This window comes from Misgurnus anguillicaudatus, chromosome 24 (genome assembly GCF_027580225.2).
Source record: "Misgurnus anguillicaudatus chromosome 24, ASM2758022v2, whole genome shotgun sequence".
Lineage (NCBI taxonomy): Eukaryota > Metazoa > Chordata > Actinopteri > Cypriniformes > Cobitidae > Misgurnus > Misgurnus anguillicaudatus.
Window position 1 is genome coordinate 49,682,340 of NC_073360.2, and position 27,992 is coordinate 49,710,331.

Below are 27,992 nucleotides of genomic sequence, written 5' to 3' on the forward strand. Positions count from 1 at the left end.
TTTCAACAATATTAAAAGTCTCTGGTATCCCCAGAATGTGTCTTTAAATTTCAGCTCAAAATTCACCACAGATCTTTCGTTATATGATGTTGTATAAAAAATTGCCGTTTCTGTGTGTGTGTCTCTTTAAATTTGAAGAAAGCTTCTGTTTATTTCCAAATGTAAAACATTAGATACGCATGTCTGTTATAGCTCATTTCAACACACAGTCTGAAGTGATGTCACCACCGGATAGAGAAAGAGAGAAGTACATCTTACATGAGGCAGAAATGCATCTACATAAGAATATAAAGGTGTTCTTAATCTTATATAATTATTATCCAATGAGACAATCCATTTAAGATTCTTTTATTTAATGAATTGGTTGTAGCTGGTTTATACATCAGGTTTGTCATTGACTAACTAACATACATAGAGAAATAATCTTGTGTTGAGCTGGTTTTTAATGACATCAGGTGTGTGACTCTGTTAACCTGACACTAACTATTCCCTCTCAGCGATCGCTGACAGATGACCTTCAATTTCTCCTTCTGATAAAATCCTAAAATCAATAGAGACAAGATTACTCAATGTAAATAATAATAATCATCAGACATTGATCATTCATAACATCTCATCATTTGGTTTGCACCTGAATTTGGGCTTTTCCTTCGTCACGACTCCCACCTCCAGCTCAGTACATTTGAAATCCATTGAAAGTATAGAGGACAGACATGAGATCGCCATCTAGTGCACAGGAGACAAACTGCACTTTATTGATGTCCTTCACTTAATTATTCAATGAACAAACTGAACTATACCCCCTGAAGATGACTTCACAAATATTATTAAATGCAAACACACACAGAGAGATTGTTGTGTACCTCTACAGTCCTGTCGTAGGAGAGCTCGGGTTGTTTTTTGAGTTTTTTCTCCAGGTAACTGTTGCCTTCTGTGTGTTTCACCCCAACACTCGTCGCCCGGAAGCCACAGAAATATCCAGCCGGGTCACATTTATAAAGCAACGGCCCCAGCTGAGGGTCCATGGCAATCAGCATCATACCTAATAGAGACAGACAGACAGATTGAGACCAGTTCAGTGTTTGACAGAGATGAATGTCTGAGTTAAAATCAGTACTCACAGCAGCCCAGTGGTCTCATCTCTGCGTTCTGTGTGTACACCTGTGAGATGTCCGCCAGACGACGACACAACATATCCGCTGTGATGTCATAACCAAACTTATACTTCCACTCGGCCGCCTCGATGCGCGCTCGATGTACCTGAGACCGACTGTCCGCTATACACACAACACAAACAAACAACATTGCTCAATAGAGGACAATCTGTATGTTCTTGCTATTGCATAATAGTTGTGCATTTATTATTTCAGCTATATTTAGTTTACTGTAATTCTGCATGGCAAAAAGTGAGAAGTACTTTAATTTAATGAAAATGAAACACACAACATAAGAATGTTGATGACAAGATAGGGACTTAAGGGAAATTATGTAGACTAATAATTTAAGTTTAATGTCATAATGATCAACCTGCTTATTTGTATATCCCACAGCTGACATGGAACGTTATTAACCGGTTCGGGAACTTTATTTTTTGTTCTAACCGGTTCAGAAACGTCAATTTTAGTGTTGAACTGAAAACCGGAAACGTTAAAATACTGTTTCTGTTCAGAACGAACCAAATAGGAAAAAAATCTGGTTCAAAGCTCTGCTATCTATTGCTCACCACAAGAGGAACACCGATCATCACAATTCACCCATGATGACGCTTTCAGTTGTTGTCTAGCTGTGATGCTGTCTAAGAAAGTGCAATAAAATCTATCAGAAACTAAATACAAGAAAGTGTGTGAATAACACACAAACACACACCATAATGTCCTGTCATGACACAGCCGATGTTTGGAGTGAGTTTGAACATGTTTGTTAGCGTTGATGCATCCAGCAGTGAATCCTGCACACAAAGACAAACAGAAAGAGATGCTTACACACACTAACACACACAGACACACAACACATGAACACAGACACACAAGTATGATACTGTTTCTAATAAGATGTTAAATTGTGCTGAGTGTGCATGAGTGGTTTTCTCTTTCTCTCTGTGTGTGTATTAGTGTGCATATGTTTGTGTGTAGCTATAAGTGTGTGATTGTGCGTGTGTATTAGTGTTTGTATGTTTGTGTTACCGGAACTTTCTTCTGTGTCACGAGCACACTGCAGTCTGATCCTCTGATGCCCACAGATGTGAGTCCACTCTGACTGATGGCTTTGAAGGCATATTCGACAAACACACACAAACACAAAACAGTATACAATAATACAGTCACAGATCACACAAGAAACGTATCAGTCTGTAAAAAATATTTATAGTGATTTATAATGAAGTCATTATCTCCTCAGATAGCACACACTGCACAGGTAAGATGTCTGCTAAAGATCTGAACAACAACTGTTGTGTATAAACATCTAATAAACGTCTTAGAAAGAGCAGTTTTACATACAAATCTAAATTATTAACATCTATACATCTTTTAAATGTTAATATGACATCTGACAGGAGATCTACATAGACGTCACCGCGATGTGTTTGTGCTGACTCTGGGTCAGCTGCTGAAGCTCTTTCAGGTGAATTTACAGTCTGTGTTTGTTATCTAATACACTATCATCTCACACACTACACAATTGAACTGAATGATATAATAATAATATTTTAGTTAAGAGTCAAATTGATCGAGTTTAAGAGTAAATATCTTACCGACTTGATAAAGTCTTCCCTCAGGTGAAAAGATGGTGATGTGACGATCAAATCCAGCGTTTGAACCTCGAGACATCTTCACAATTTCACAAAACACACTTCACTACTTAAACAAACTCAATGTGTGCACATGTATCACATCAATCTGAGGATATTGAGAGTTAAATATCGCCAAAGATCGTCGATTGACTGAGAGAGAGCGAGAGTGAGTGAGCGATTTATACTTTCACTTTCTCTTTCAGTGAGGCGCGCGCAACAATAAAGAGGAAGAGACACAACCGTGTGTTCACATAAGAGCCTTTATTAAATACACAACTACACTCATGTCTTTACATATCAAATAAATATTACACATTAAATCTGATGTTGTATCAAACACACACAAGATTTACTTAATCTCTCTCTTATTGCTGTTTATTTCACAAATTACCTAAAATCCTTATTGTGCGTGTGTGCGCGTGCGTGATGACACCTGCTTTGATTGCCTGTTTATAGAAAAGTGCAACAAAGATAGAAAGAACACAAGTGTTTCCTGTACAACATCACACACACACACACACACACACAATCGTGATTGTTATTTGCAGATCATTATTATTGAAACGCGCGCGCGCGGAAACCCTGTAATATTCTGACCATTCATTGATCCAGTAGATGATGTCAAAAGAAAACAGCTTGTGTTCTGACCCCAGAACAGTCTTAATGTGTCTTAACAGTTTAAAGCCATTTCACATCAGTGTTTAAAACAGAGCAGAATGTTTTATACACACGCACGCATGCGCAAACACGCACACAGTAACAGTCAAGAGCGCATAAGTGCACAATATATTATATGTGATTATATGTATTTAATCATTACTGCATTATTATACAAATATTAATGTTTAATTATTAGAATGAGGAGTCACATCTGAGAGTATTTCAGTTCAAACAGTCTGTACCTGTGTGATGTAAGCAAAGGGGCGTGGCCTGTGAGTTACGTTTAAAGGGGACATATTATGACTTTTTATTAAATGTAAAATAAATCTTTGGTGTCCCAAGAGTACATATGTCAAGATATTATTTATTTCAAAATACTACACAGATAATTTTTTATAAGACACTTTGTAGGTGTGAGCAAAAATGTGCCGTTTTGGGTTTGTCCTTTAAAATGCAAATGAGCTGATAATGCAAACACTGATCACCTTAATGGTGGTTTGTTGAAGTTGAAACTCAATTGTGCAGCCAATTATTTTCTCTCTCTCTGCACTAAATGGCTGTGTCATGGTTGGATAGTGCTGATTAAAAGGCGGTATTATTATAATAAGATCCCCTTCTGACATCACAAGGGGAGCCAAATTTCAATTAGCTATTTTTTTCACATGCTTGCAGAGTTACTGGGTTTATTTTTTCACATTTTCCAGGTTGATAGAAGCACTGGGGACCCAATTATAACACTTAAACATTGAAGTCCGATTTTCATAATATGTCCCCTTTGATAAACAACTGAGAACCAAACACAAATGTGTGTGTCTTAGCCTCAAGAACTGCATTATGGCTTGTTTCTGTATGCTTGTTTTCTGAACACTCTGACAGTAAAATCATCACTATGAGGTGAATAATATCTTATTTCACATCTAAGACAAACAGAAGTTGATGGTTAGTTAAAGCGATTATAGTTTGTTTATGTGTGTGTGGGTTATTTAAAGAATTATAAATGTGTGTACGCGTTTAACCGTTGCGTAGTTCCCGAAGTTCAGCTGCCACCTTCCTCAAGTCGGCTTCAATTTCCAACAGCTACTGATAAAACACGCAAACACAGATGATCAACTCAATTCACCCAAAAATTCACAGTCCAAAAATAATTGTATTAAATGAATCAGAAACACACCTCATCTTCATCTTCCTCTCTTTGTCTCTCTCTTTCTCTCTCAAACTGTCGTGTGGCTTCATCGCTGGCCTTCTCCATCTCTCTCTTCTGCGGCGTCTCTCTTTTGTCCGTCTGTCCGTCGCTTCTGCTCCGATTCTTCTTTTCATCTTCCTCCTGCGCCCGACTCATCTTCCTCAGCAGCTCCTGCAGTTCCTCCTGCTTCTGCTGTTTCTCCTTCTCTCTGTTCCAGCTCTGCGTGTCGTTCATCTGCTCCTCCAGCAGCTGCTTCAGCTCCTTCTCCACCTTCTGCACCTCCATCATCAGCTCCAGCTCTGTGCTCCTCTCATCCTCCGACTCCATCTGTTGTCGTTTCTCTTCGTCCCGTGTCTCTTTCATCTCCAGCAGCTCCTCCAGATCTCTCTCGTTTTGCTCATTCTCCATCACACCTTCATCATCTTCTTCATCCTCCTCCCACTCTTCATCTTCATCTCTGCCTTTCTGTTTATAATCATCACGGGCATATCCTCGCTTGCTCTTTCTCTCTCCCTCTGGATTGACACAAAAACGTGTGTTTAAACTGACTTGAACACAAATCTGTGTGTGTTTGTGTGTTACTGACCTTGTTCTGCTAATTCCTGTAATTCTCTCAGTAGAGCTTTATGTCTCTCTTCAGTGTTCAGTACATCATCTGAGGACACATGACATCATCAGGACATATTGACTATTCTCTTTACTGATTGGTCCTTAGTAACCAAATTAAATGACAAAGATTATTTAATGAACCTCATCTGACTCGACCGCAGTACAGTCTGTTCCTGGCCCGTTCATGTTTGTACTCATACTGACATCTTTAGTGTCGCACTCACCTGCACCCTACACACACACACACACACACACACACACACACACACACACACACACACACACACACACACAGTTTATACAAAACTTTATAAGCATCACTAATTATATCATCACAGTAACCTAAACTCATAATAAAATGACCTCTGACCTTATCATCCAGCAGAGGGAGACATCTCACTGCAGAGAAGAACACAGACGCTCATCACAAGATGTTCTTGTGCTACTAACTTACAGTAAATTGTCGCAAAATTTGAACATCTGTATAAGAATTTATGTCATGAACCTCACAAACTCTGATCCAGTGCAGATTGTTGAATAAGATGTGCTATAAATGTGTGAGATAAATGCGCTTCAGTCAACACTATTAGCGTTACATTATACACAAACACGTGATGCATGTGAGAGATACCTGCGCGTGTGCGCGCTCCTTATTAGAGTTTAACTCTAATCCTCGAGCACGAGCTCGACCAACTAAACACTCATCCATAATACAAAACGAATAACATCAATAAAAAACGAATAACAACACAAATGCACAAAATAAACAACACAAATGCACAGAATAACACATACAGTAGGGATTCCTGTGATCGATGTTTTGAGATGATCTGTTATGTAACGCGATCATTGTTGAATAAACGCAAACACCTCTACGGGTGTAAATGACTTCAGATTATACACAAATATTCATTAATGCTTTGTTTAAATTCATTTCTCACATATAGTTTATTTTTTACTCACGCACCTCCGGTATTCAGAACACACACTGCCGTGCAGAAGACGAGCACGCGCATTATTCACATACACGCGCTGAGCAGGAGAGATGATGATGATGATGATACGATTGAATCCGTTTATGTGTGATTACAGGAGAATCCACCTGAATGATATAATAAATCCTGCGCGCTCCCGCTCAGTGCTCGCACACCGATAAAGCAAGCCAGCGTCTGTGCGCGTAGATATACATGTACACATAGATGCCTCATTCAACAGCTCCATAGATGCGTCCGCCAACAGGGAATCTATATAATTATATATCTATGACTTACGCAGGATGGCGCTGTTTAACAAATGCACGTGCTGCTTTCGTGAATACGTCTCGGATACTGTGAGCACCAAAGGTATTCTCGTCACTTAATGATAGAAAAATGGGTCTCAGATAGCTCACGGATTTTATCAAAATATCTTTATGTTCCTAAGATAAAGTCTTATGGGTGTGGAACGATATGAGGGGTGAAGTACGACAAATTTTCATTATTGGTTTAATTAACCCTTTAAACTCACCTGTACCGCATTCGTGTGCAGTACCAGTAGCACTTAAACAACACAAAACTATATCTATCCTGTTGGATGCAATTTTAACCTAAAAACTCAGATGGTAAGTACAAGACAAGTACACACTTTCAGAACATTTACAAGACAAGGATGGTCAGATTGTGTTTCTTAGATATGTTTTTATCCCTACTATTTCAAAGGAGGAGGATAGGGCCAAAATAAAACATATATATATATTAGGGCTGTCAAAATTAACGCGTTAATAACGCGTTAACGCAAATTCATTTTAACGCCACTAATTTTTTTAACAGAGATTAACGCAACGCGCAATTTCTGTTTGACCCTTGGTCCAGCCCATAGTTGAATGAACAGAGACGCAGACAAATGTGACTCTCTCTAAATGAGTAAAAGGTTTTCATAGAAATAAGAACATTAAGCAAATCGTCTACCAAATCCAATGCTCTAAATGCTCGTTGGACATCTGATATGATCTTTATTTATACGTCTGAGAGGTGTAACGTTACCGTCCTCCTAATGCTTAATCTAATACAAAAATGCGTCTCAATTCATTTTGGTTTCGCTTTTAAGCATGACTTAGAAAATAGACTGCAGGACTTGCTTGATGTTAAAAGAGTCATTAAGAGAGATAAAGTTCGGTACCTGATTAATGTTAAAAGAGTTATTAAGAGCGACAAGACTCAAAAGCGATCCCCTCACGCTGACTGACTGATATCTGAAGCGCGTGCACACAGACGCGCGAGTGCGCGACCCGGATATATAGACATCTACACAAAATTACAGTTTTACAAATATCTGTTTTGATACGAATTCACGCAGGTAGGATCTATAATCTGTTATGTTTAAGTAAATGTTTGGTTAACTGTTGGGTAAAAATATCTGATGTGTAACATTATATTAGATCACTTAGATTTTAAGCAGTCTATCTCAATGTCAATCAAACAAAAGGAAAAAAAGTTGAACATACATTGATGATGTTTTTGCTTTGTGTGTGCTAAATCTATTAGTATTACCAGAGATTTTAAGGAATTGATGAGCTAATATAAAGTATGGATGAGGAAATGTAAGTGTTAATTTGAATCATTAAACTTCAAAAACGTGTAGTTCTATCATATTTTCTTATATTTAAACAAATCATGCATTGTTCTATGTTTTAATAGAGAATGTCAAAATATGAACAACTATTTTTTTTAAATTTGCTAATTCCGACTCAACTTGCCTTCACATGTCACAAATGATGCAGCAGCAAAAAAAAATGGAGAAAGAAAATTCTTCTGAAAGGAAAATTCATATACAAAACAATGGCTGGTGATTCTGTTAAAATGTAAACAGGCTGTGGTTAACATACATTTGCATAAAGCATCTATATATGTATATATGATTAGAATATTAAAAACCTGAAAAGTGTTAAATTAGGGTAAATTTAGAATGGATAAAAATGTGCGATTAATTTGCGATTAATCGCAGTTAACTCATGAAATCATGCGATTAATCTAGATTAATTTTTTTAATCTATTGACAGCCCTAATATATATTAAACATAAATATTTTATAGTGTGTAGTGAATTTAGTGTATTTATATCACTATCTTAATGCAATAAACAACGTAAAGAATAAGTCTAAACTGAATATATTGAATATAAAAAAAATTCTCGTTAAATGGCGACTTTATTCTCGTTAAATGGCGACTTTATTCTCGTTAAATGGCGACTTTATTCTCGTTAAATGGCGACTTTATTCTCGTTAAATGGCGACTTTATTCTCGTTAAATGGCGACTTTATTCTCGTTAAATGGCGACTTTATTCTCGTTAAATGGCGACGAAATTGTTTTTTACTTTTTTCTCTTTAAATTATTTTATTCTCGCATTTTAATGACTTTAATCACCTTCGAGATGTTTTTTTATTTTAGCTTGGCCCTAATCCTCCTTCGTAATTTCACTTTTAATGTTGCACATTCACACATTTATTTGTAAGCATCCCAGCTGCAAATGCTTTGCAATTTGGCACTTAAGGTGCTTTAAAAAAATAAGCATTATTACTGTATAGCTGACATCTACCACAGAGGATCAGGGCCAAGGTAAAAAAAAAATAAACTCAAAATATTTTATTTTATTTCTTGAAAAACTACTAGTTAAATCTTGGATTATAATAATTTTACTCTTGTGATGGTTCTATTTTTTTATTTTAGCTTGACCCTAATACTCATTGGTAGACATCTTATACACACACGTGAATTTGTCCCTTAAATAAGTCACCAAACACCTTAATAGCAAAACAGGAACAATTTATTATCATTCTGATCTCCATATAAGAATCATGACAAAGATATTAGAAGAATTTAACCAAACAGAGCAACACACACACACAAAGTCCCATCACTCCAGATGTCAGTAATAATAATAATCATAATAATAATAATAATATAGTTCATGCCAAGCGCCATTCATCTGTGTCTGATCTCTAGCAGTTGGTCCTGCAGTCGGTCTTTACAAAGATTCACAGTCAGAGGTCTCACTGGCTGAGAGACAGACAGACAGACGGACAGATAAACCAGAGGACAATGCTGTGACCCCAAATCTTTGAATGACTTCCCCTCATTTAAAGCTTCTCAACCCATCAACTACATGGATACAGAGGAAGAAGATTTTGACCATAACCTGTTTTCCTCCGAGGGTTCCTGACCCTTTACAAACTAACAAAAATGATGAATGAAGCCACAGAGAATGAAGCAGCACCAGGCTGTTCTCGCACCCTGACCCGCAGACAGACAGACAGACAGAAACACATGAAGAATGAGGTCACATCAATGTGAAAGAGACTGAAGCTTGCGTGGACTGAAGAATTTGACTGAAACCTTCTGTTCATCTTAACATAAAGACTCCTCTTTCTCTTCATTTCATCATTTAGGTGTCCAACAGAAAGCAGACGTGACTGCTCAACGTGAAGCTCTACTTCCCACAACAGACCTGAAGCAGACGTCTGAAACACTTCCTAATCTTCTCATCATTTCTTTCAGTTTGCAAAAACTCTGCATGATCACGTCTGAAAACCAACATCTGCGAATAAAACTTCATGTATCTATGGTGTTAAAGAGTAGTTGCATAGTGGGATGATCCTGAGTGAAAGGATGAACACACAGACACTTTGACACAATATCAGTCGAGACGGACCGGATATATTTCACTACAAAAATCTCAAGAAAATATTCATACTTTACATAAAGAAAACAAAGCCCATTTAAGTGTCATTTCATCAGCGTCACACAACATTTATTCAATAAACGCTGTCATGACCTATTATTGCACTATACAATAAAAATTCATTCATAATAACAGAGATTTTTGGAGGAGGTGTTCATTTGGAATTACATAATTTCATACTATTCCGCAAAACAGGCTTAATCTTCCTCATGAAAAATATTTTCTTTTTATTTTTGGGGTAAAATATGAAATAGATATTCTTCATTTTATATAAAGTACAAAGCAATAAACTGTGAAGCAACACAAAGTAAATTCTTACAGAAGCAAAACAAGTTTTTTCAGTCAATAAAGTTTTACTAGATACAGAGCTGGAGCCCAATATCTGTGTAAAGAGACATCAAGAAACACACTAAAGTCCTCACAATAACATCATCACAACCAGAGAGACAAATAGACACACTCTCTAGATCTCACACACACACACGTTCACGCATGCACGCACACACATGTTCACATACGCATGCACAGTGACAGACACGCACACTCGCATGCATGCAAAGAGACAGACACGCTCACGCAAGCCCGCTCGCGCACGCCGCACGCTTGCACAGAGACAGACAGACACATTCATGTGCGTGCACGCACACTCACGCATACACACACGCTCGCATGCAGAGAGACAGACACGCTCACGCACACACACACACCTCTCTGATGTTGCTGTTAGATCAGATGGGTCTGTATCATTCTAAGAGAACAGAAATTCATGAATAAATGTATTTGCTGTTTATAAGCACCGCTGTGATTGGACAAATCTCTAAAGTGGCCTCACATGGCAGAGATGTGATGAAATGGATTCCGATTGGTGGGTTTTTGCATCATTCAGTCAGTGAGTATGAGGCGGAGTCTGTCATCGGTGGACGTCCCTGTCAGTTATAGCGAATCGAAAGGAACGACGTTTGCGGAACGAGCACAGCTCGATCTCTCCGAAACGACGTCTCCCGTGATCCACGTAACAGCCGCACCACTGACGTTTTCTTTGAAGGTTTGCGTATAAAAATCATTTCCGTAAAGACTCTTCGCTCGTACGATTTTCCTATTCCTGCATATTTACAAAACCACTACGCGGCCGTCGCAGACAGAATCGGCCGTAGTGCCGCACAGTAAACTTGTTACGTATAAGTGCTAAGAAACCTCTTGTACCTCGACATTATAGCAGATAAATATACACAGGTATAAGGGTGCGGGTCAGACGTTCATCCCAAACAGAGTCTACGGCACGACGGCCGGCGTGCGTTCTTAAACCTACCGCTCAGACAGAGAAGTCACAGGAAGTCTGTCATGGGACGTGAGAGCGCATGCAGACAGGTGAACACAGTAAGCGGATGTAAACAGCCATCAGATAACAGACGTTTATACGATCGGCTACTGACGGAGTAATCGTGGCTCGGCAGAACATCTCTCGGCGGCCCGAAGCCCTTAAAGGCACCGCTCCTCGCGGCCGGCGATCGGATCGACCCGAAGCGTCCGTCTTCCTGCTCTGCCTTTTCGTAATATAATCATTTATGTTTTGTATTCCATTTATAATAAACTTAGTTAAGTACAATAAAGTAGAAAAATATTAGAGAACATATACACAGTTAGTTTCGTGTGACTGTAGTGAGACTGGTATCGTTCGCGTGTGTGTCGGGCGACTCGGTGACGAACTGAAGTGAAGTTTTTCATATCGTTGACGTTCTGTCCATTCCGTCTGCAAATAGAGATACAAGCATATATAACATCCATTACTTGCGTTTTAAACTATTATTGATGAATATTATTAACAGGTTAACTGTGATTGGTCGTACCTCCTAAGGCATGCTCTGTCATGCTGAGGCACAGAGACTCCAGAGTGGGGTTGATCTCCAGATCCGTTCCTGGAACTTGGCATTCTGGGAACAAACACAAGTGACATTAGAAACAGTGTGAGCTTCTGAATAAGAAAAAGTAGTAAAATCCAGTTCTTGTGTGTGTTTACATGTACCTTGCTGTTGAAACAGAAGCATGGTGTGTGGAGACGTGTGCACGGGTAAAGAGTGAGTTCTCTGAACCGAACTTCTGCTCTGGCTCGGCATGCTGTTACTGCCGCCCGGGTTCCCAAACCACAAGTTCTGAAACACATGAGGACATTTGTGCTGCGATTCTAAGATTTTGATCATCAAGAGGGCCGCTATTGCAAACCTTGTGTCCTAATCATTGTCCAATAATAATAATTACACTTATAATAAATCATCGGGATTTACCGAGACTATGACACACTAAACGTGCGTTATCCTAACCTGTCGCCCCTGTCCCGTGACGGCCGCAGGGCTGGTGAGCGAGTGTCGGGGCGATGCTCCGCCCAGACCGCCGGTAGTCATCAGCCCCACGCTCCTGGGGGCAGGAGCACCCCGCGGAGGCATCTGAAACGGCCGCTGCGCCCGTCGGCCCAAACCCGCGCTCACAGAACCAGCTGTGGGCAGAGAGTTGGAGCCGTACGCCGGCCACCTGCACAAACACACTCGTCAGAATAAACACACGGCGGCAGAGAGAGAGAGAGACATGAGCGGAGAGACAAGCAGACACGCACCCTCTCCGGTACACTCCACTATCCATCATGGCTTTCCGTGGGAAGAGGCGGAGCAACTTCAGCACCTGCTGTTTCCATGACAACAGCCTCTTCTTCTGTGTCTCTGTAAATGCCTGACAAAAATACACCAAACACAACACAAATGATAAACACCTTTGACATAAGAATACAGATGTATCTCAAATGCTTTCTGTCTTGCGAACTGTTAAGTACACAATTATTTTAAGGTATACAACAACAACTGTGGTTACAACACTTAATGTGGATACTTTTATCCCTGACATGATGCTTTCAGGTCAGTTTTTCTCCAGGAGTTTATCGACCCAAATAAGTCTTCTTAAGACTCAACACTGAAATTAGTGTAAGCAAGCTAAATGTTTAAACAAAAGAGTGCAGGATGTAGATGAATATATTATTAGATAGAGATTGTATCATGTGTCTCACCTCGTGTGTCAAACACTTCTCAATGAGCTGCAGGTAACAGCTGATATTCTCCTCATCCGGCCTGGATACCAATAACTGTGTACATACTGCAACAAAGAGAAAACCTTAACACACCAACACAAGACACAACCTGAACACACACACACAGATGCACGCTTACACACACAGACAAACACATGCACTCATGCACAAACATATGCACGGATGGACGCATGCACGGACGGACACATGCATGCTTGCATGCACAGACAAACACATGCACGCACGCAGACAAATGCACGCTCGCACACACAGAAAAATGCATGCACAGACGCATGCACGGATGGACGCATGCACGGATGGACACTTGCATGCACAGACAAACACAGGCACAGACAGATGCACGCTCGCACGCACAGACAAACACATGCAAACATGCACGGACGCATGCACGAACAGACACATGCATGCTTGCATGCACAGACAAAAACATGCACGCACGCACAGACAGATGCACGCTCCCACGCACAGACAAACACATGCATGCACGGACACATGCACGAATGGATGCACGCACAAACGGATGCATGCACGAATGGATGCACGCACAAACGGATGCATGCACACTTGCATGCACAAACAAACACATGCACGCACGCACAGACAGATGCACAGACAAAAACACACACAGACGCACACTCACAGAGACACACGCTCGCACGCACAAACACATATACGCATGCATGCCTGCACAGACAGACGCAAGTACAGACAAACACATGCAGGGACACATGCACAGATGCATGCACACACACACAGACAGATGCACAGACAAAAACATGCACGGACGCACGCACAGACAAACAAACACATGCATGCACAGACGGACGTACGCACAGACTACGGACGCACATATGGATGCACGCATGGACGGACAGTCGCACGCAGAGACGCAAACACACCGAAGCACAAGAAACTGATGACTAATTAAGTTTATGGTCCTTTAACACATAAGACACACACACACACACACATAATCAGTGTGTAATTACCTTTCCCCATCACACGTGTGAATTGTCCAGCAATATCTCCATCAGAAATGGGAGCGGATGAGGATTCTCCGTCACACGGAGGAGGATTGTGGGTCTGGAAACCTTCAGTTTCCTTCTCCTCACCGGAATTGGCTGCTTTATCAACAGGTGTAACTCCAGGCTCCACCTCCTTTTGAGCAGCAGTGGGCGGGGCAAAGGCTTTGATTGGTGTGATGATGATCTGCTGAAGTTCTTGTAAAGCATTACGAACATTTCCGCCTTCCAGTATATCCTGTAATGGACAGTTTCTGTGATAAACGTCTTAAGAAGATGAGTAGAACACACAATGAGATCCTAGATTAATGATTCACCTTTTCAAGAGATTTGAGAAGACTTGGTCGTTCTCTGAGTTTCTGTATGCTCAGAGCGATCTTATGTCGAGCCCCTTTTGTCACGTTCTGTAAAAGACAAACACAAAACATCCAATCAGCTCGAGCTCTGATTCATGGATCTGAGAGGCAAACATAGAAGAGAAAAATTCACTTCATCGCCAAGTACGTTTTCCTCAGTATGAATCTTTTGGGGGCGGGGCTTTGATGAATCATACACTGATTGGCTGAGATGTTGAGCAGCATGGAGCTCACCTGTGACTCAAGATGCTGTTCTGTGAGAATCATCATTTCATCATACGTCATCTGAGAGAAAAGTGAAGCGTATTTATGCAGACGGAGACTCTTCAGCCAGCCCGGCACATCTGACAGAGGAATAACACAACAAACAATGAATAATAAAACCTCATGACTCGGTGTGTGTGTGTGTGTGTGTGTGTGTGTGTGTTGTCTGCAGCGTGTTTGCATTTTCACCTTTCATCCCACTCCCATCCTCTTGGAAAGTGTTGCGTGCGTTGCTCTGGTCCTCTGTTGGTTCGCTCCCCGACGATGTAATGCTGCTCTGGGGTGACAGGGGGGCGTGTTCTGCTCCTCCCACCCCTTGACATCCAATCCCATCGTCCTGGTTCAGCCAATCGGAGCTGCAGGCAGTCTGACTGGCGGGGGTGAGTGACATGGAGGGCTTCAACGGGCTCGGCTGTACCTGCAGCCCTGTCGAGCGATCATTAAACACTGATAAACAAACTGAGCGGCACATTCAACTCCTTGACTCTGATCCCCGAGCGCTTTACCTGCATTGTTGACGGGCGAAGTCACGCCGCCCGTGCCGGGAAAAGCCACGTGCCCGTTCTGCCCGGCCGGCGAGCTGCACGTCGACGAAAGGTTCTCCTGCCAGCCGTACGACGGCTCCAGGGACTCGGCGGAACCCGGCCACTCGTCCGAACCCTGCCGGGCGTGATGGTACGGCCCGGAAGGGGGCGGCCGCGACGAAAGATGATCCTCCAGGTGATTGAGCCACATGGCGAGAGAGTTGCGGTCGTCGATGGTGGTGGCCGGATGAATCAGGGCGTAAGACAGCAGCTGGCGGCTCTCCTCCACAAACAGGCTGCTCTCGATGGTGTGGCACAGGACCTTCTGCAGCAGGTTCATGTACTCACACTTGGCCTCTGCGTTGCGCGGCTGCAGCAGGGGGAGGTGAGACAGCAGGAGAGACACAACTTTCTCCTTCGGCTCCTGCTGCCACTGACTCACGATCGCTACGAATCAGACGGGAAAGCAATGTCTGGATTATCTGTGCTTGTATAGTTTAAGATCATCTAGGACAGTGGTCTCCAACATTGTGCCCGCCAAACCACACTGTTCTATTAATAGCATCAATTTTAATATTTATTTTAGGGCTGGGAAAAGATTAATCGCGATTAATTGCATACAAAATAAAAGTTTTTTTGCATAATATATGTGTGTGTACTGTGTGTAATTATTGTGTATATTTAACCACACACACACACACACACACACACACACACACACACAAATATATTCATGCCAGATTTTTTATTTATACATCATTTTTTAAAATGTATATATAATATAGAATATATATAAATAAATAAATAAATATATACATATATATGTAAATGTTTCTACAATGCATACATAAATGTGTGTGTATTTATACGTACACAATAATTACACACAGCACACACCCATATATCATGCCAAAAATCACTTTTATTTTGTATGCGATTAATCGCAATTAATCTTTTCCCAGCCCTAACTTATTTATTACATATGTTTTATATTAGCTTAGCTTCTTTTATGCATGTTAACATTTTAAACAATGATAAAACATCAACAACTAAAATAATATAAAATCAACAAGTAAAACTAAAAAGTTTTAAGTAGACTATAAAAAAGCTTGTTTTATCATATACAAACATGGTCATAAGGTCATAAGCAGACATGCATGCAACTTTATACAAATTTTGAAGATTCCTGATACAAGCGTGGATTTATTTGATTAAAAAAAAATCATAATTCATTCTAATATTAATAATTTCTAATGGATTCTTATCAAATAAATGCTGGCTTGATGAGCATGAGAGACTTCTTTCAAAAACTTCAAAAATAGTAATGTGTCAAACTTTTTGGTGACTGAGCAGGAACTGAAATTCAACAGAAATTGCATGAAATGTTGTTGTTATAAATAAAATTATGCTGCAAGATGATTTTTTTCCTGTTATAGGCAACTTTTTATAGGCAATTTGTTTTTAATTCACAGTTCATTCCTGTTAATTCCCATGGAAAGTTTCCAGCCTTAAAAATTTCCAGAATTTTGCAACGCTAATGGTGGAATACGATACATACACGATGAAAACAAAAATCAGAGACATGGTTTTTCTCCCTGTTTGAAAATCGACAGCTGCACACACACGAGCTGGTTGGAAAGCTTACGTTTGATCTCAATCTATATTTCTGTCAGAGCTTCTGTTGCAAATAAGAAGGATCATATCAGACACTACCATCTCATCCCGCTGGGAAAAAATAACGATATATTACCAAAACTCGATATACCGCCCAACCCGAGTCCATAGCCCTCAGGGTTCCCACACCTTAGTTAACTTCAAATTCCAGGACTTTTCAAAGACTTTCCAGATCCAATACCCTCAACTGCAAGGACTAAATGTGGGGACACATTTCAAATGAGAGTAAGGTTACATTGTGTTACCTTTTAAGATACATTCTTACAGTTTCCTTTCAAGGGAACTCGTGCTGCGTCACTGGGTGACACTTTGAGGACACCTCCAGGGGTAAGTGTGTCTGAATGTGTATATCAAATTCAACCAATGGTGAGGCTTAATGACAAAGACAGGGTGACGCGGGAGTCAGGAAGTATATCACTATCTGAAATATTGCCAAAGACGGCGTTACAGGGACGCAGGAAGTATTGCACGAGAGAGACGCAGCGTCTCGTTCCCTTCTCAGGGAACAACACTTACATACGTAACCCGAGACGTTTTCATGTGTCAAAACAACTATACAAAAAAGCATTTTGGTATGAATCAACATTCACATACAGAAAATATAAACATTTAAAGCGAACAGTTTAGCATGTGTGCTTAAAATGTCTAGAATTTGTATGATATTATCCTACACTACACAGGGAATAATATGGACTTTTTTCCAGAAAAATAGATTCAAGCACTTCCAATGACCTGTATCTATGAATGTATATTTTCAAAAACTACCCAGGGCCTTGAATTTTTCCCCAGATTCACAAACTTTCAAAGACCCGTAGGAACCCTGAGCCCTTTATGCAATATGATGTTCTGAGCCTGTGCAGCAGCTTTAACTTTTTTACATCACAATCTATTGGTTTATTTCATCTCTTCTACCCAAACATGCCAGGTACCCAAGCGATTGAGATTTGACATGGAAGGCAAAATCTCACACAGGTTTGGCACAAACGAGGACACTGTGACAGAATTGTCCAGATATTTGGTATAATCAGTGTCACTCTTAGTAAAGTTTGTGAGTACATCATTGTGCGCGTTTACCTGCGTTGTTGGCCTCCGCCTCTAGTATGTGTATCTCTGTGCAGTCGGCCAGCCAGTGATCCAGACAGATGTGCAGAAACCTCGCCTGCGTCCGAGAAACTCGCTTCAACAACGACAGCAGGGCGACCGTCTGCTCGCACTCGTTCCAGCCCTTAAACCAGTCCGTCAAAATCCCCACCTGGTCCCGGAACATCATGGCGAGTTTCTGCGGGTCTCTTGGATGGGGGCGGGGTTTGTATAAACTGGGGAGGTTACAGGCAGTGCTCCAGTCCACTCACTCGGGTGCATTTAATAATCCCTCACATGGTTCTGGACACGAGTGGACCTGATTCACCAAGACCAAGAGGAAGTCTTTCAGTCTTCAAACACACACAGACAGACAAGCAGACGTGACCCAGAAACACAGATGTATCTAATGCATGATGCACAACCCAACACCTGCAGACATAACACAGTTACACACACACACACAAACACACACAAACACACACACACACACACACACCTGTAGGAGATTCACTCATTCATAATCAGATTCCCAACTTACTGCACACCACAGCAACTCTCACTACTGGATTACATCAATAACTAAAGCTGATCTCAGATCAGACTCTCTTACAGTGAAAACTATTCAATGTAACCTCACTGAGAAACCCCCTGTCAGTAAAAGAAAGGGTAAATTCAGTGGGATGAGGGGTAAATTCCGTCTTTTTTATTTATTTTGCAGACGATATATCTGTGAAGCGGCGGTTTATCGATACCCGCTGTTAGCTTTAAAACACACCGCTAATAATAAACACATGCCATGAACCTCACAAACACACACTGAAGTAAATGAGTTTGTTATAAAGTGTTGACAACGGTTGTGTGTAATGTTTATAAGCCTTGAGTCAAAGCAGAACCACAATAAAGCTGAAGAGTAACGTTAGGTTAAAGCGCGGCTAACAGGCCTGATGCTAACGCTAATGCTAACAGACATCTGACTCAATCACATAAACATTCACACACACATACATACACAAAAACACACAACATCTATCAGAACACACCACAACACTAATCTACTTCATTACAACAACACTAAAAAAACACACGAGAGTTTATCAACACATACACACACACCAAAGCGCTAACACACACATATACACACACAGATATAAAGCGAGTCTGATCTCTTATTAAACACACACACACACACCTGTTCATGTACACACACTCACACACACTTACTTACGAGACACGCAGGTAAAATGCGTGGATACACACTGGCACGAGCCCGACACAGATGCGGATAAAAGAGAGAGAGACACAGGCCTGAAAATCACTGGAGCTCCCGAGCCGAGCTCATCCAACCACTCTCTCTCTCTCTCTCTCTCTCTCTCTCTCTCTCTCTCTCTCTCTCTCTCTCTCTCTCTCTCTCTCTCTCTCTCTCTCTCTCTCTCTCTCTCTCTCTCTCTCTCTCTCTCTCTCTCTTTTTTTTTCAGGTTTTGTTATGAATGGCAACGCTTTCAATGTTATACTGCAAGTCTATGATTGTCTTACTGATAGGGTTGCAAAATTATGGGAATTTTCAAGGTTGGAAACTTTTCATGGGTACTAATGGGAATTAATAGGGAATAAAAAGGGAATTTGAAAGAAATTGCAGAATTGTCCATAACAGGGAACTTAAATGTAGTTAAAAAATCTTGCATCATAATTTTGTTTAAAACATTAAGATTTAATGCAGTTTCAGTCCCATGCACACAGCACACTGCTTACTTAAGGGCCATTGAGGCCAAACCCTCCTCATTTCTTAAAGGTGCAGTGTGTACATTTTAGCGGCTTCTAGTGGTGACGTTGAAAATTGCAACCAACGGCTCAGTCCACTGCTTACCCCTCGCTTTTGAAACGCACAGAGAAGCTTTGTTAGCCGCCACCGAAAAAACATGTCATCGATGGCAGCAAACATGGCGACTTCCACGTAAGGGGACCCTCAGTGTATGTAGATAAAAATGTCTCATTCTAAGGTAATAAAAACATAACGGTTCATTATAAAAAGCTCTTTATACACCATTTCCGTCAAGAGATAAACCTAAAAATTACACACTGCAGCTTTAACACATTGAAAATAGTAATGTGTCCAAAATGTTGGGTGTTACAGTAATTCTGTATGATAATTGAAAACTGTTTAGAAGAATGTAGAAGAAAGATCATCACAGCTACATGATAGCCTCATAAATGTTTAAAGAAATAGTGCTGGCTTACATTTAGATATCTGATTTATGGACTTTAAAGGTGCAGTGTGTAATTTTTAGAAGGATCTCTTGACAGTAATGCAAAATTATATACAAAACTATATTATTATCAGGGGTGTATAAAGAGCTTTTTATAATGAACCGTTATGTGTTTATTACCTTAGAATGAGATGTTTTTATCTACATACACCGGGGGGTCCCCCTACGTTGAAGTTGCTGTTTTGTGCCGCCATGTTTCTACAGAAGCCCTTAAAGGACAAACTTTTTTTTACTAAGTTGTCTCCGTCAATTACATGTTTTTCCAGTGGCGGGTACCATAGCTTCTCTATGTGTTTCAAAAGCGAGGGGTGAGCAGTGCAATTCACAACCTCACCACTAGAAGCTGCTAACATTTACACACTGCACCTTTAAAAAAGGAGTCTCTTATGCTCATCAAGCCTTCATTTATTTGTTCACAAAATGTTCAGAAATCATTCTAATCTTAATTTAATAAAAACAAATCTGCGGCTTGATGAGAGTAAGTATCAGGATTCTTTAACATTTGTATAACCTTGCATGCATGTCTGTGTATGACTAAACCAAATGTTTATTTATGTTTGTATATGATATAGTTTATATACATTTCCGTAAATTTCAAAATAATTCCTATAAATTCCAATAAAATCCTTGTATGTTTCCGATTTGGAATATTTCCAAAATTTCCTAGATTAAATTCCCATTGAAAGTTTCCAGAAATGTTTAGCCCCTTTGCATCCCTAGTTACTGGAGATGTGAATCTAGCAGCAGCTGTATCTGTCTCTGCTCTTTATATTGATCACAGTGAAGAAGAAGAAGCATATCTGTCTCTGTCACATGAACACAGATGACTTCTTCTTTAGTTTATAACATTTAAGAAAGAGACGTCTATGCAACACTGCTCTCTGTATGCATCCTGTCACATGACCCACAAACACAGACACACAGACAGCACACACCTTGCAGGATGGTAAGACCGTTTGATTCAACTTCATGAACTAATATTTCACTTTATTAATCTTATCATTGAATGTCAGAGATGCCGACATGTAAATGTATGTGATGTGTTTTTATGTCGTGATGTGAGTTTGGTTTTTACTTTCGTTGAAACAGGAAGCTGAGAATTTCAACATTTCCTGCTCTCACTGTTTAAACACATTTATAAGATTACAGTTTTATTTCTATTTGACTTTCACATTGTGCAGTTTTACAGAAAACATCCTAATATTGTTATTATAGTCAGTTGATCTTCACATATGAGGACACTCATGCACCTGCTTACAGATCTTAGAGTTTAGGTCAAAGATCTTATTGAGTCCTGACCTGTTAGATGTTTCTCCATCAATCACTTATCTTTATGATTTGATGGTTCAGGTGTGATAAAGCTGCTTGTAATTTCAGAATTTCTTGTTGTTTTTCTTCAGTCGAGTTCTTTAGTCGTGTGTGAGGTGGACGCAGTTCTGCAGGAGAAACTGAAGAAGTTTCGCTTTCGTAAGGAAACAACGAACGCAGCCATTCTGAGTGAGGAGGACATGTTTACTCTGTGAGGTTTAATCTGTCATGATAGTTAGTGTAATGTTATAAACTGTGTGTCTGTGTTTAGTTAAAATTGACATGGAGAAACAGCTGGTGGTTATGGAGGAAGAGTATGAGGTCAGTATCATGTACGGTACATGAAGCTCTGAAGGGTTAAAGGTCACGAGTCTTTATTGACCTGTGTGTTCTCTGTGCTTCAGGATATTTCTCTGGATGCGATCAGAGAGGAACTTCCAGAACGTCAACCTCGATATCCTCACAGCACAGATTACATCATAGTTTGAGCATGATATAAGATTTGCATCCGACTGATTTTTACTCCGCTAACAGAGAAAAGTCCTTGAAAGTTCCCAATCTTCCCAGATTCATACTATGATTTTTGACAATTGTGCATCCCAAATACACAGTGGTTTCTAAAAATCCTCAATGACAAACTGCTGTGAGAGTGCTTGATCTCATTTTGACAGAAAAGAAACTTCTGATGAGTGAGTAAATCAATAAATTGATTATAATACTAACCATTATGTACCAACTACCACAACTTTACACTTTTAACTTTACATTACCACAACAAATGTGTTTTATACACACAAAGTTAATGCAAGCAAGGAAAAACTAGCAAGCAATTCGTCCAACTAAAACAAACACTGATCACAATAATGGTCACTTGAAATGAAACAAAACATCAACCTTATATGAATTGTGTTTTCTACAGCAATATTTTTACAGAACATATAGAAATAATGTATCTAACAAGGATCAGACAACCAAGAAACGTTATTAAAACATAAAAAAACTGGAAACTTTTGATTTTGGGAACTTTAAAGGAACGCTCTTAGAACTTTTCTCTGTTAGAATGGGAAAATGTTTTCACACCAGTGATGATGATGATGATGATGGTGTTCAGTATCTGTTTGATTTCCTTAAGTCATGTGTGCACATTTATAGTTTATAGTTATAAACTGACCCACGGGGACGGCAGGGTCTCATACCCTCTCTGTTTCATCTTCTCCAGTCCTGTGGGTAAGTGGAAACCAGAAACATCTGCACTGATCTGAGACCTGCTTTAGTACATACAAAAGTTTCTCAGGTGTTGTTTATTTGAAGTGTTATGTGTATCTCCTGTAACAGGCTGTAAACCAGAGCAACAGATGATGTACGCGGGGAGTAAGAACAGACTCGTGCAGTCAGCAGATCTTACTAAGGTAACTCAATGACCTGATGAAGAGATTATCTGCTGTTTCTTTGAGTCTGATGTCTTTCTTTATACAGAAGACAGAGTTTAATTAACTATCAGCAATCATTAATATCTCAACAATCTCAAGTTCTTACTGTAAACTCTTCTGCAGATTTTTGAGGTTCGTAATCCAGATGACCTGACAGAGGATTGGCTGAAGGAGAAATTGTCATTTTTCCGCTGAAAACAGCATCATGAAGTGATTTTAAAATGAAGCACAGATCAGAGTTTAAACATGTCTATATGGTGTAAGATTATTATCAGAATAAACTTCAACAGGTCTTATTCTTTTATTAAACATAGTGTTTACAAAACAATCTAATGTTGTAGTGTAAAAATATTGGTGGGGGGTTCATGAATCATGATGAACTCATAAATGAATTCTTACTTTAATGAACTAATGCTGAGTTAATGCATGTACTAATCATAAACTAATGAAGAGTCATCATCATTATACAACATGCTCAACACGTTAATTCATTAATTAATACATTAACTACTAAAAGCAATGTCATGACTAAATTAATGAATGTATGATTAGTACATGCCTTAACTCAGTGTAAGTTCATGTTTAAGTTAAAATACATTTATGTTTTAGTTCATTATGATTTATGGACCCTTATTATAAAGTGTTACCCAAATTATTTGTTACTCAGTTAACAAAGCAAATGTGTGTAGCTAAAATATTTCATCATAACTATAAAAATATTATACTTCATTGAATGATTTTATGTTCACTAGTTTGTTCTTTTGACGTTGTTCCTGAAAAGTGTGCTTGTGATGTATTAATAAATGCTTTGATATTTTATAAACCAATACAATAGCATCAAAAATTGTATGATACCTAATGGAGGCCATGTGAATACTCCTCAGTCAAATTTGACAAAATCATTGTTTATTTACAATGTTTATACAGTAAAATGGGAGAAAAACAAGACATAAAAAAGTATAAGAATCATTTGCATCCATAATGCAAAAACAATAAACACTTTATCAGACACAATGACAAAATTCAATGCGTCAAACTAAATATTTCACATCAACTCCTACACACGTAACTTCTTTCTGTCCATATCTGATGAAGATCACAAAACCAGTCAAGCATTCACCCCAAAGAAACTACATTGAAAATAAATGAAATCTGACTTATTCTTACATCATGATTTTATTGCACTGTGGTATTATTAATTTTTTGATTATTGTGTGTGATTTTAAACTGTTATTTTGTTAATTTTTCATCATAGTAGTGTTCACTGCAGTTACTTATAAAACACAATCATCTGGCATACAGAATCTTTGCATCAATATCATTTCAGTGGAGGTATATTTAACAGTCCGAAAATAGCTTTCATCTTCTTTATGCAAAATATCATTTCTATTTCCTTTTCATTTTTTTAGGGTAAATAGTGACCTGGAGATGTTTTGATGTAATTCACCCTTAAAACAGTGAGAGAATACAAAGAAAAGTGACGCGATAAAGAAAAAAATAAAATAAAACAAAAACAGACAGAAAAGCTGAAGTATCAGGGAAAAAAATCCTGGTTGGTGAGACAACAACTATTCGGCACCTAACTAACAGAGAAAGGGTGGGCGGGGTTATGTGTGACGTGTCAATGTTTCATTCGCTGTCGCTGCCATCGCTGGAGTCTGACGCTCCCTCACTGCCGCTCTGCTGAACGCTGCTACTGTTGCTTCTCGCTCGCCCACCTTCATCATCATCCTCACTGTCATCATCGCTACCGAAGATCTCTTCTTCATCACGCGCCTGCCGGTCCTCTCCGCTCTCACTGCTGCTGCTCTTCCTCTCACGCCGCTCCTCTTCCTCATCTGCCGGCCGCTCCTCATCCTCACGCTCAGACTCACTTTCAGAGTTCTCAGACTCACTCGCTTTCTCTTTCTCATCACCTGGACACACATTAATGATACATATTAACAACATGTGCACACACATATGCAGGTGTTGTGCTGATGTGATGATGATGATGATGTTACCAGAGTCCTGCATGTCTTTATCAATGTCCAGCTCCTCCTCTTCATCCTCTGGTTCGTGATTCTCCAGCTGAGCCTTACGGGCATCCTGTACATCACACACACATCAAATCAAATCAGTGATTATGTTAACATAGACCTAACACACCACTAAATAATAAAAGACTTGAGATGATAATAAACTGACCTGAGCTTCCAGCTCTTTGTCGTTCATGTCTCTGTGTTTACACACCAACACAGCGTTTGTGGAGGACTGGGCACCTGCCTTTGCTCGCCTCTTGCTCAGACGCACCCTGAAACACACACGAGAGGTTATTAAAGCTGTATATAGGTTGAGTTTGTTCTGGGTGGGTGATGATTGGTTACCTGGTCTCCAGCTCATTATAATAAACTCCATCTGCGTCTCTAAAGATGAAGAAGTAATTCTCCTCGTAACCTTTACTGGCCTTGTTCTTCACATTCCAGTTGTACTCACGAGCGATCTTATAATCGTACCTGCACACACAAACACGTGTCAGACACCCAAGTGTGAGATTATTATTGTCTGTATATGTGTAGATATGTGTGTATATTTATTCATCGTACACTTCATCAGGCATGTATTCAAGGTCTTCATCTACGTCTCTCTTGCGTTTGCGCATCGTGTCCTCGTTCGGCAGGAAGTACGCCACAAACTGATTCCCCTCTTCATCCATCATACCCCTGCGTGTACACGACACGAGTTAATCCATGTGTTCATAAGAGAGACGGACACAGAGATTCATTATAACAGTCTGAAACTGCTTTAAATCATCATACAAATGATGTTAGGGCCAAGTTTTTTATATTCTAATCTGTTCACACTGCAACAAATGAAACCAGTTTGATTTGGATTGATTCAACAAGTGAAGAGAGTTATATTGAGAAAACAAAATAGTAGCAGTTAGTCCATCAGAGTCAAAACAAATGAGAAGAAACAAACACCTGATCATGGCCTGTGACATCATATCCACTGCTGCACCTCCAGGAACATCTTTAGGTGCTGGATCTGAATCAAAGATGACTTGAGCGCATGGATTAATCCACATCTGTAATCAGCAGACAGAAAGAAAGTGAGATAACATTGATAACATTGTGTAAGTGTGTATGGCTGGTGTGCATGTGTTTGTGTGTGTTTGTTTTTAACCTTGAAGTCTGGGAAAACAGGCAGCACCTCCACCGGTGTGACTCTGGGTTTACTGTAATGCTGAGCAATCTGAAAGAAACACAAACCAATCACATTATGAGATTGCTTACACGTGTGCGTAATGAGATTTAATCAGAGCTGTGCTGACCGATTTCTGAGCGTCTTCAAACGTCTTCTCAATAGCTGCAATCTGACTGTCTCGGTCTTTATAGATCTCCTCTTCTGTGAACTGCTGTTTCACCGACACCCCGATCCTAAACACAAACACACACAGGTCACATGAGAACACACTCTTTCTAGTGTGACGGGTTTCTGATGGGCGACAGGTTTCTGATGCGTCTCACTCACTTGACTTCCACCTTCTCATTGGAGATGCCGTATCTGTTGAACTCTGTGGAAATGTACTCGGTCTTCCTCATCCACGGCACCACCTTTGCATGCTGCTGTGACCTACACACAAACACACACCTTTGTCAGTAGTAGCACTGGGTTCAAAGGTCAGAGGTTACAGAATGAAATCCCTCATGTACCTCTTTGAGCTTGACGGAGCCTGAATGTCTTCCTCCAACAGTTTCTCATCAGCGATGTCCAGAATGACTAAAACACAAACACAGATAGTTGAGCTGACTGGACACCAGGTTTGCAAAATTATGGGAATTTCTAAGGCTGGAAACTTTCCATGGGAATAAACAGGAAAAAATGGGAATTTGGAAAAAGGGAGAGTTGCCTATAAAAGGGAACTTAAATGTAGTTTTTGAAGCACAATTTTGTTGAGATTTAATGCATTTTCAGTAGAATTTCTACCCAAGTTCCCATTAAAAGTTTCCAAAAATTTATTTTCCGCCCCTTTGCAACCCTACTTGACACACACTGTAAGCTTCATGAATACAGAATTTAACTGATGTGTGTGTTCTTACTGTTAGGGTCTATGCGATATGTATCAGGATTAATAAGGTCGATTGTGACGCTCAGGTCCGGTTCTGTTAGCAGTTCATGTTTGTGTTGTTTCTCTAATGAAGTGGCTTTGTACTGCACAAACCTGCAACATACACACAAATATTTCACGCGAGTTATAGAAGCATATGGATAAAGACACGAACATCAGCCTGATCTCAGATCTGTACCTGTGCTGGTCAAACGGATAGGTGATGAACTTTGGATCAAACGGGATATCTGGGAGACTGTTTCCATATTTCACTCTGCACACGACACCAGACCTGCAGCACAACACACTCACAATGAACACACAATGAAGAAAATCTCTGTTGAATAAATTAATGTTAGGGTTTGTGACGTCACCCCTACCTCTCTGGGACGCTCCTGTGTGCTGAACTCCTGCAGAAACCACAACACACAACAGTGATGTGATTATGACAGGTTGTGTAATTATATGTATGTGAGTGTGTGTATGCCTCCATACTATAATGATGTATCACATCAATATATCCATGCGTGTTTGATAAACCGCGTAAATATAAAGCCAGTTTTGCTATCGAGTGATAATAATAACAACAACAACTATAATAATAATGTTGTTGTTGAATTTTTGCTATGCTTAATGTGTGTAAGTTATGTAAGTTAATGTTATTATTGTGCTTCATGTGCCGTTCATTTTCTTACCTGTGCCCGTCCTCGCGCTGCGCCTGTGTTTGTATCGTGGGAGCCATCGAGAAATAAACGCGTTTCTTCCAAAAAAATAAAGATTAAATAGCGACCGCGGGGGAAATTAGTTAACTAAACAACTACAACGAGATACGACAGAAAAATCAACAGCAGCCCGTACAGGACATTCAGCCCGTACTGCAGGACCCCGCGCGGAGTAGTCTCGATCAGTGCCTGACTCAAACAC

General features: G+C 39.9%; 5 protein-coding genes across 7 annotated transcripts; 1 reads left to right on the top strand and 4 right to left on the bottom strand.

The window, feature by feature from the left end:
- Positions 1–332: 332 nt before the first annotated feature.
- LOC141361483 (proteasome subunit alpha type-6-like) lies at positions 333–2,970 on the bottom strand. The gene is made up of 7 exons (XM_073862906.1): positions 2,753–2,970; positions 2,184–2,278; positions 1,867–1,948; positions 1,122–1,277; positions 864–1,042; positions 632–726; positions 333–541 (listed from the first exon to the last, which is right to left on the bottom strand). The coding sequence occupies exons 1-7, from the start codon at positions 2,826–2,828 to the stop codon at positions 484–486; spliced, it is 741 nt and encodes a 246-aa protein (XP_073719007.1). The 5' UTR covers positions 2,829–2,970; the 3' UTR covers positions 333–483.
- A 63-nt stretch (positions 2,971–3,033) lies between these two features.
- Positions 3,034–6,469, bottom strand: LOC129437221 (uncharacterized). 3 transcript variants are annotated; one of them, XM_073862905.1, is made up of 7 exons: positions 6,211–6,469; positions 5,614–5,642; positions 5,386–5,474; positions 5,221–5,285; positions 4,914–5,149; positions 4,623–4,874; positions 3,034–4,531 (listed from the first exon to the last, which is right to left on the bottom strand). In XM_073862905.1, exons 1-7 carry the CDS (start codon positions 6,257–6,259, stop codon positions 4,529–4,531), a joined length of 723 nt encoding a protein of 240 aa, XP_073719006.1. In that variant the 5' UTR covers positions 6,260–6,469; the 3' UTR covers positions 3,034–4,528. The 3 variants fall into 3 exon arrangements, with proteins under 3 accessions (XP_073719006.1, XP_073719005.1, XP_073719004.1); XM_073862904.1 differs by having other exon boundaries at positions 4,623–5,149; positions 5,221–5,270; positions 6,211–6,456; XM_073862903.1 differs by having other exon boundaries at positions 4,623–5,149; positions 6,211–6,455.
- A 2,557-nt stretch (positions 6,470–9,026) lies between these two features.
- On the bottom strand, positions 9,027–19,338 carry LOC141361481 (protein Smaug homolog 2-like). Its single transcript, XM_073862897.1, has 13 exons — positions 19,202–19,338; positions 17,968–18,292; positions 15,202–15,666; positions 14,885–15,121; positions 14,666–14,775; positions 14,393–14,479; positions 14,043–14,313; positions 13,012–13,097; positions 12,568–12,680; positions 12,278–12,485; positions 11,983–12,109; positions 11,807–11,890; positions 9,027–11,709 (listed from the first exon to the last, which is right to left on the bottom strand). The coding sequence occupies exons 2-13, from the start codon at positions 18,161–18,163 to the stop codon at positions 11,681–11,683; spliced, it is 2,013 nt and encodes a 670-aa protein (XP_073718998.1). The 5' UTR covers positions 18,164–18,292; positions 19,202–19,338; the 3' UTR covers positions 9,027–11,680.
- Positions 19,339–21,035: 1,697 nt separating this feature from the next.
- LOC141361485 (glia maturation factor gamma-like) lies at positions 21,036–24,135 on the top strand. Its single transcript, XM_073862908.1, has 7 exons — positions 21,036–21,186; positions 21,641–21,737; positions 21,820–21,869; positions 21,953–22,002; positions 22,693–22,775; positions 22,884–22,957; positions 23,102–24,135. The coding sequence occupies exons 1-7, from the start codon at positions 21,184–21,186 to the stop codon at positions 23,171–23,173; spliced, it is 429 nt and encodes a 142-aa protein (XP_073719009.1). The 5' UTR covers positions 21,036–21,183; the 3' UTR covers positions 23,174–24,135.
- On the bottom strand, positions 23,868–27,976 carry LOC141361482 (RNA polymerase II-associated factor 1 homolog). The gene is made up of 14 exons (XM_073862899.1): positions 27,764–27,976; positions 27,449–27,478; positions 27,268–27,360; positions 27,061–27,182; positions 26,674–26,740; positions 26,492–26,593; positions 26,292–26,397; positions 26,144–26,212; positions 25,942–26,045; positions 25,564–25,680; positions 25,345–25,473; positions 25,166–25,271; positions 24,982–25,066; positions 23,868–24,894 (listed from the first exon to the last, which is right to left on the bottom strand). Exons 1-14 carry the CDS (start codon positions 27,808–27,810, stop codon positions 24,608–24,610), a joined length of 1,464 nt encoding a protein of 487 aa, XP_073719000.1. The 5' UTR covers positions 27,811–27,976; the 3' UTR covers positions 23,868–24,607.
- Positions 27,977–27,992: the final 16 nt, after the last annotated feature.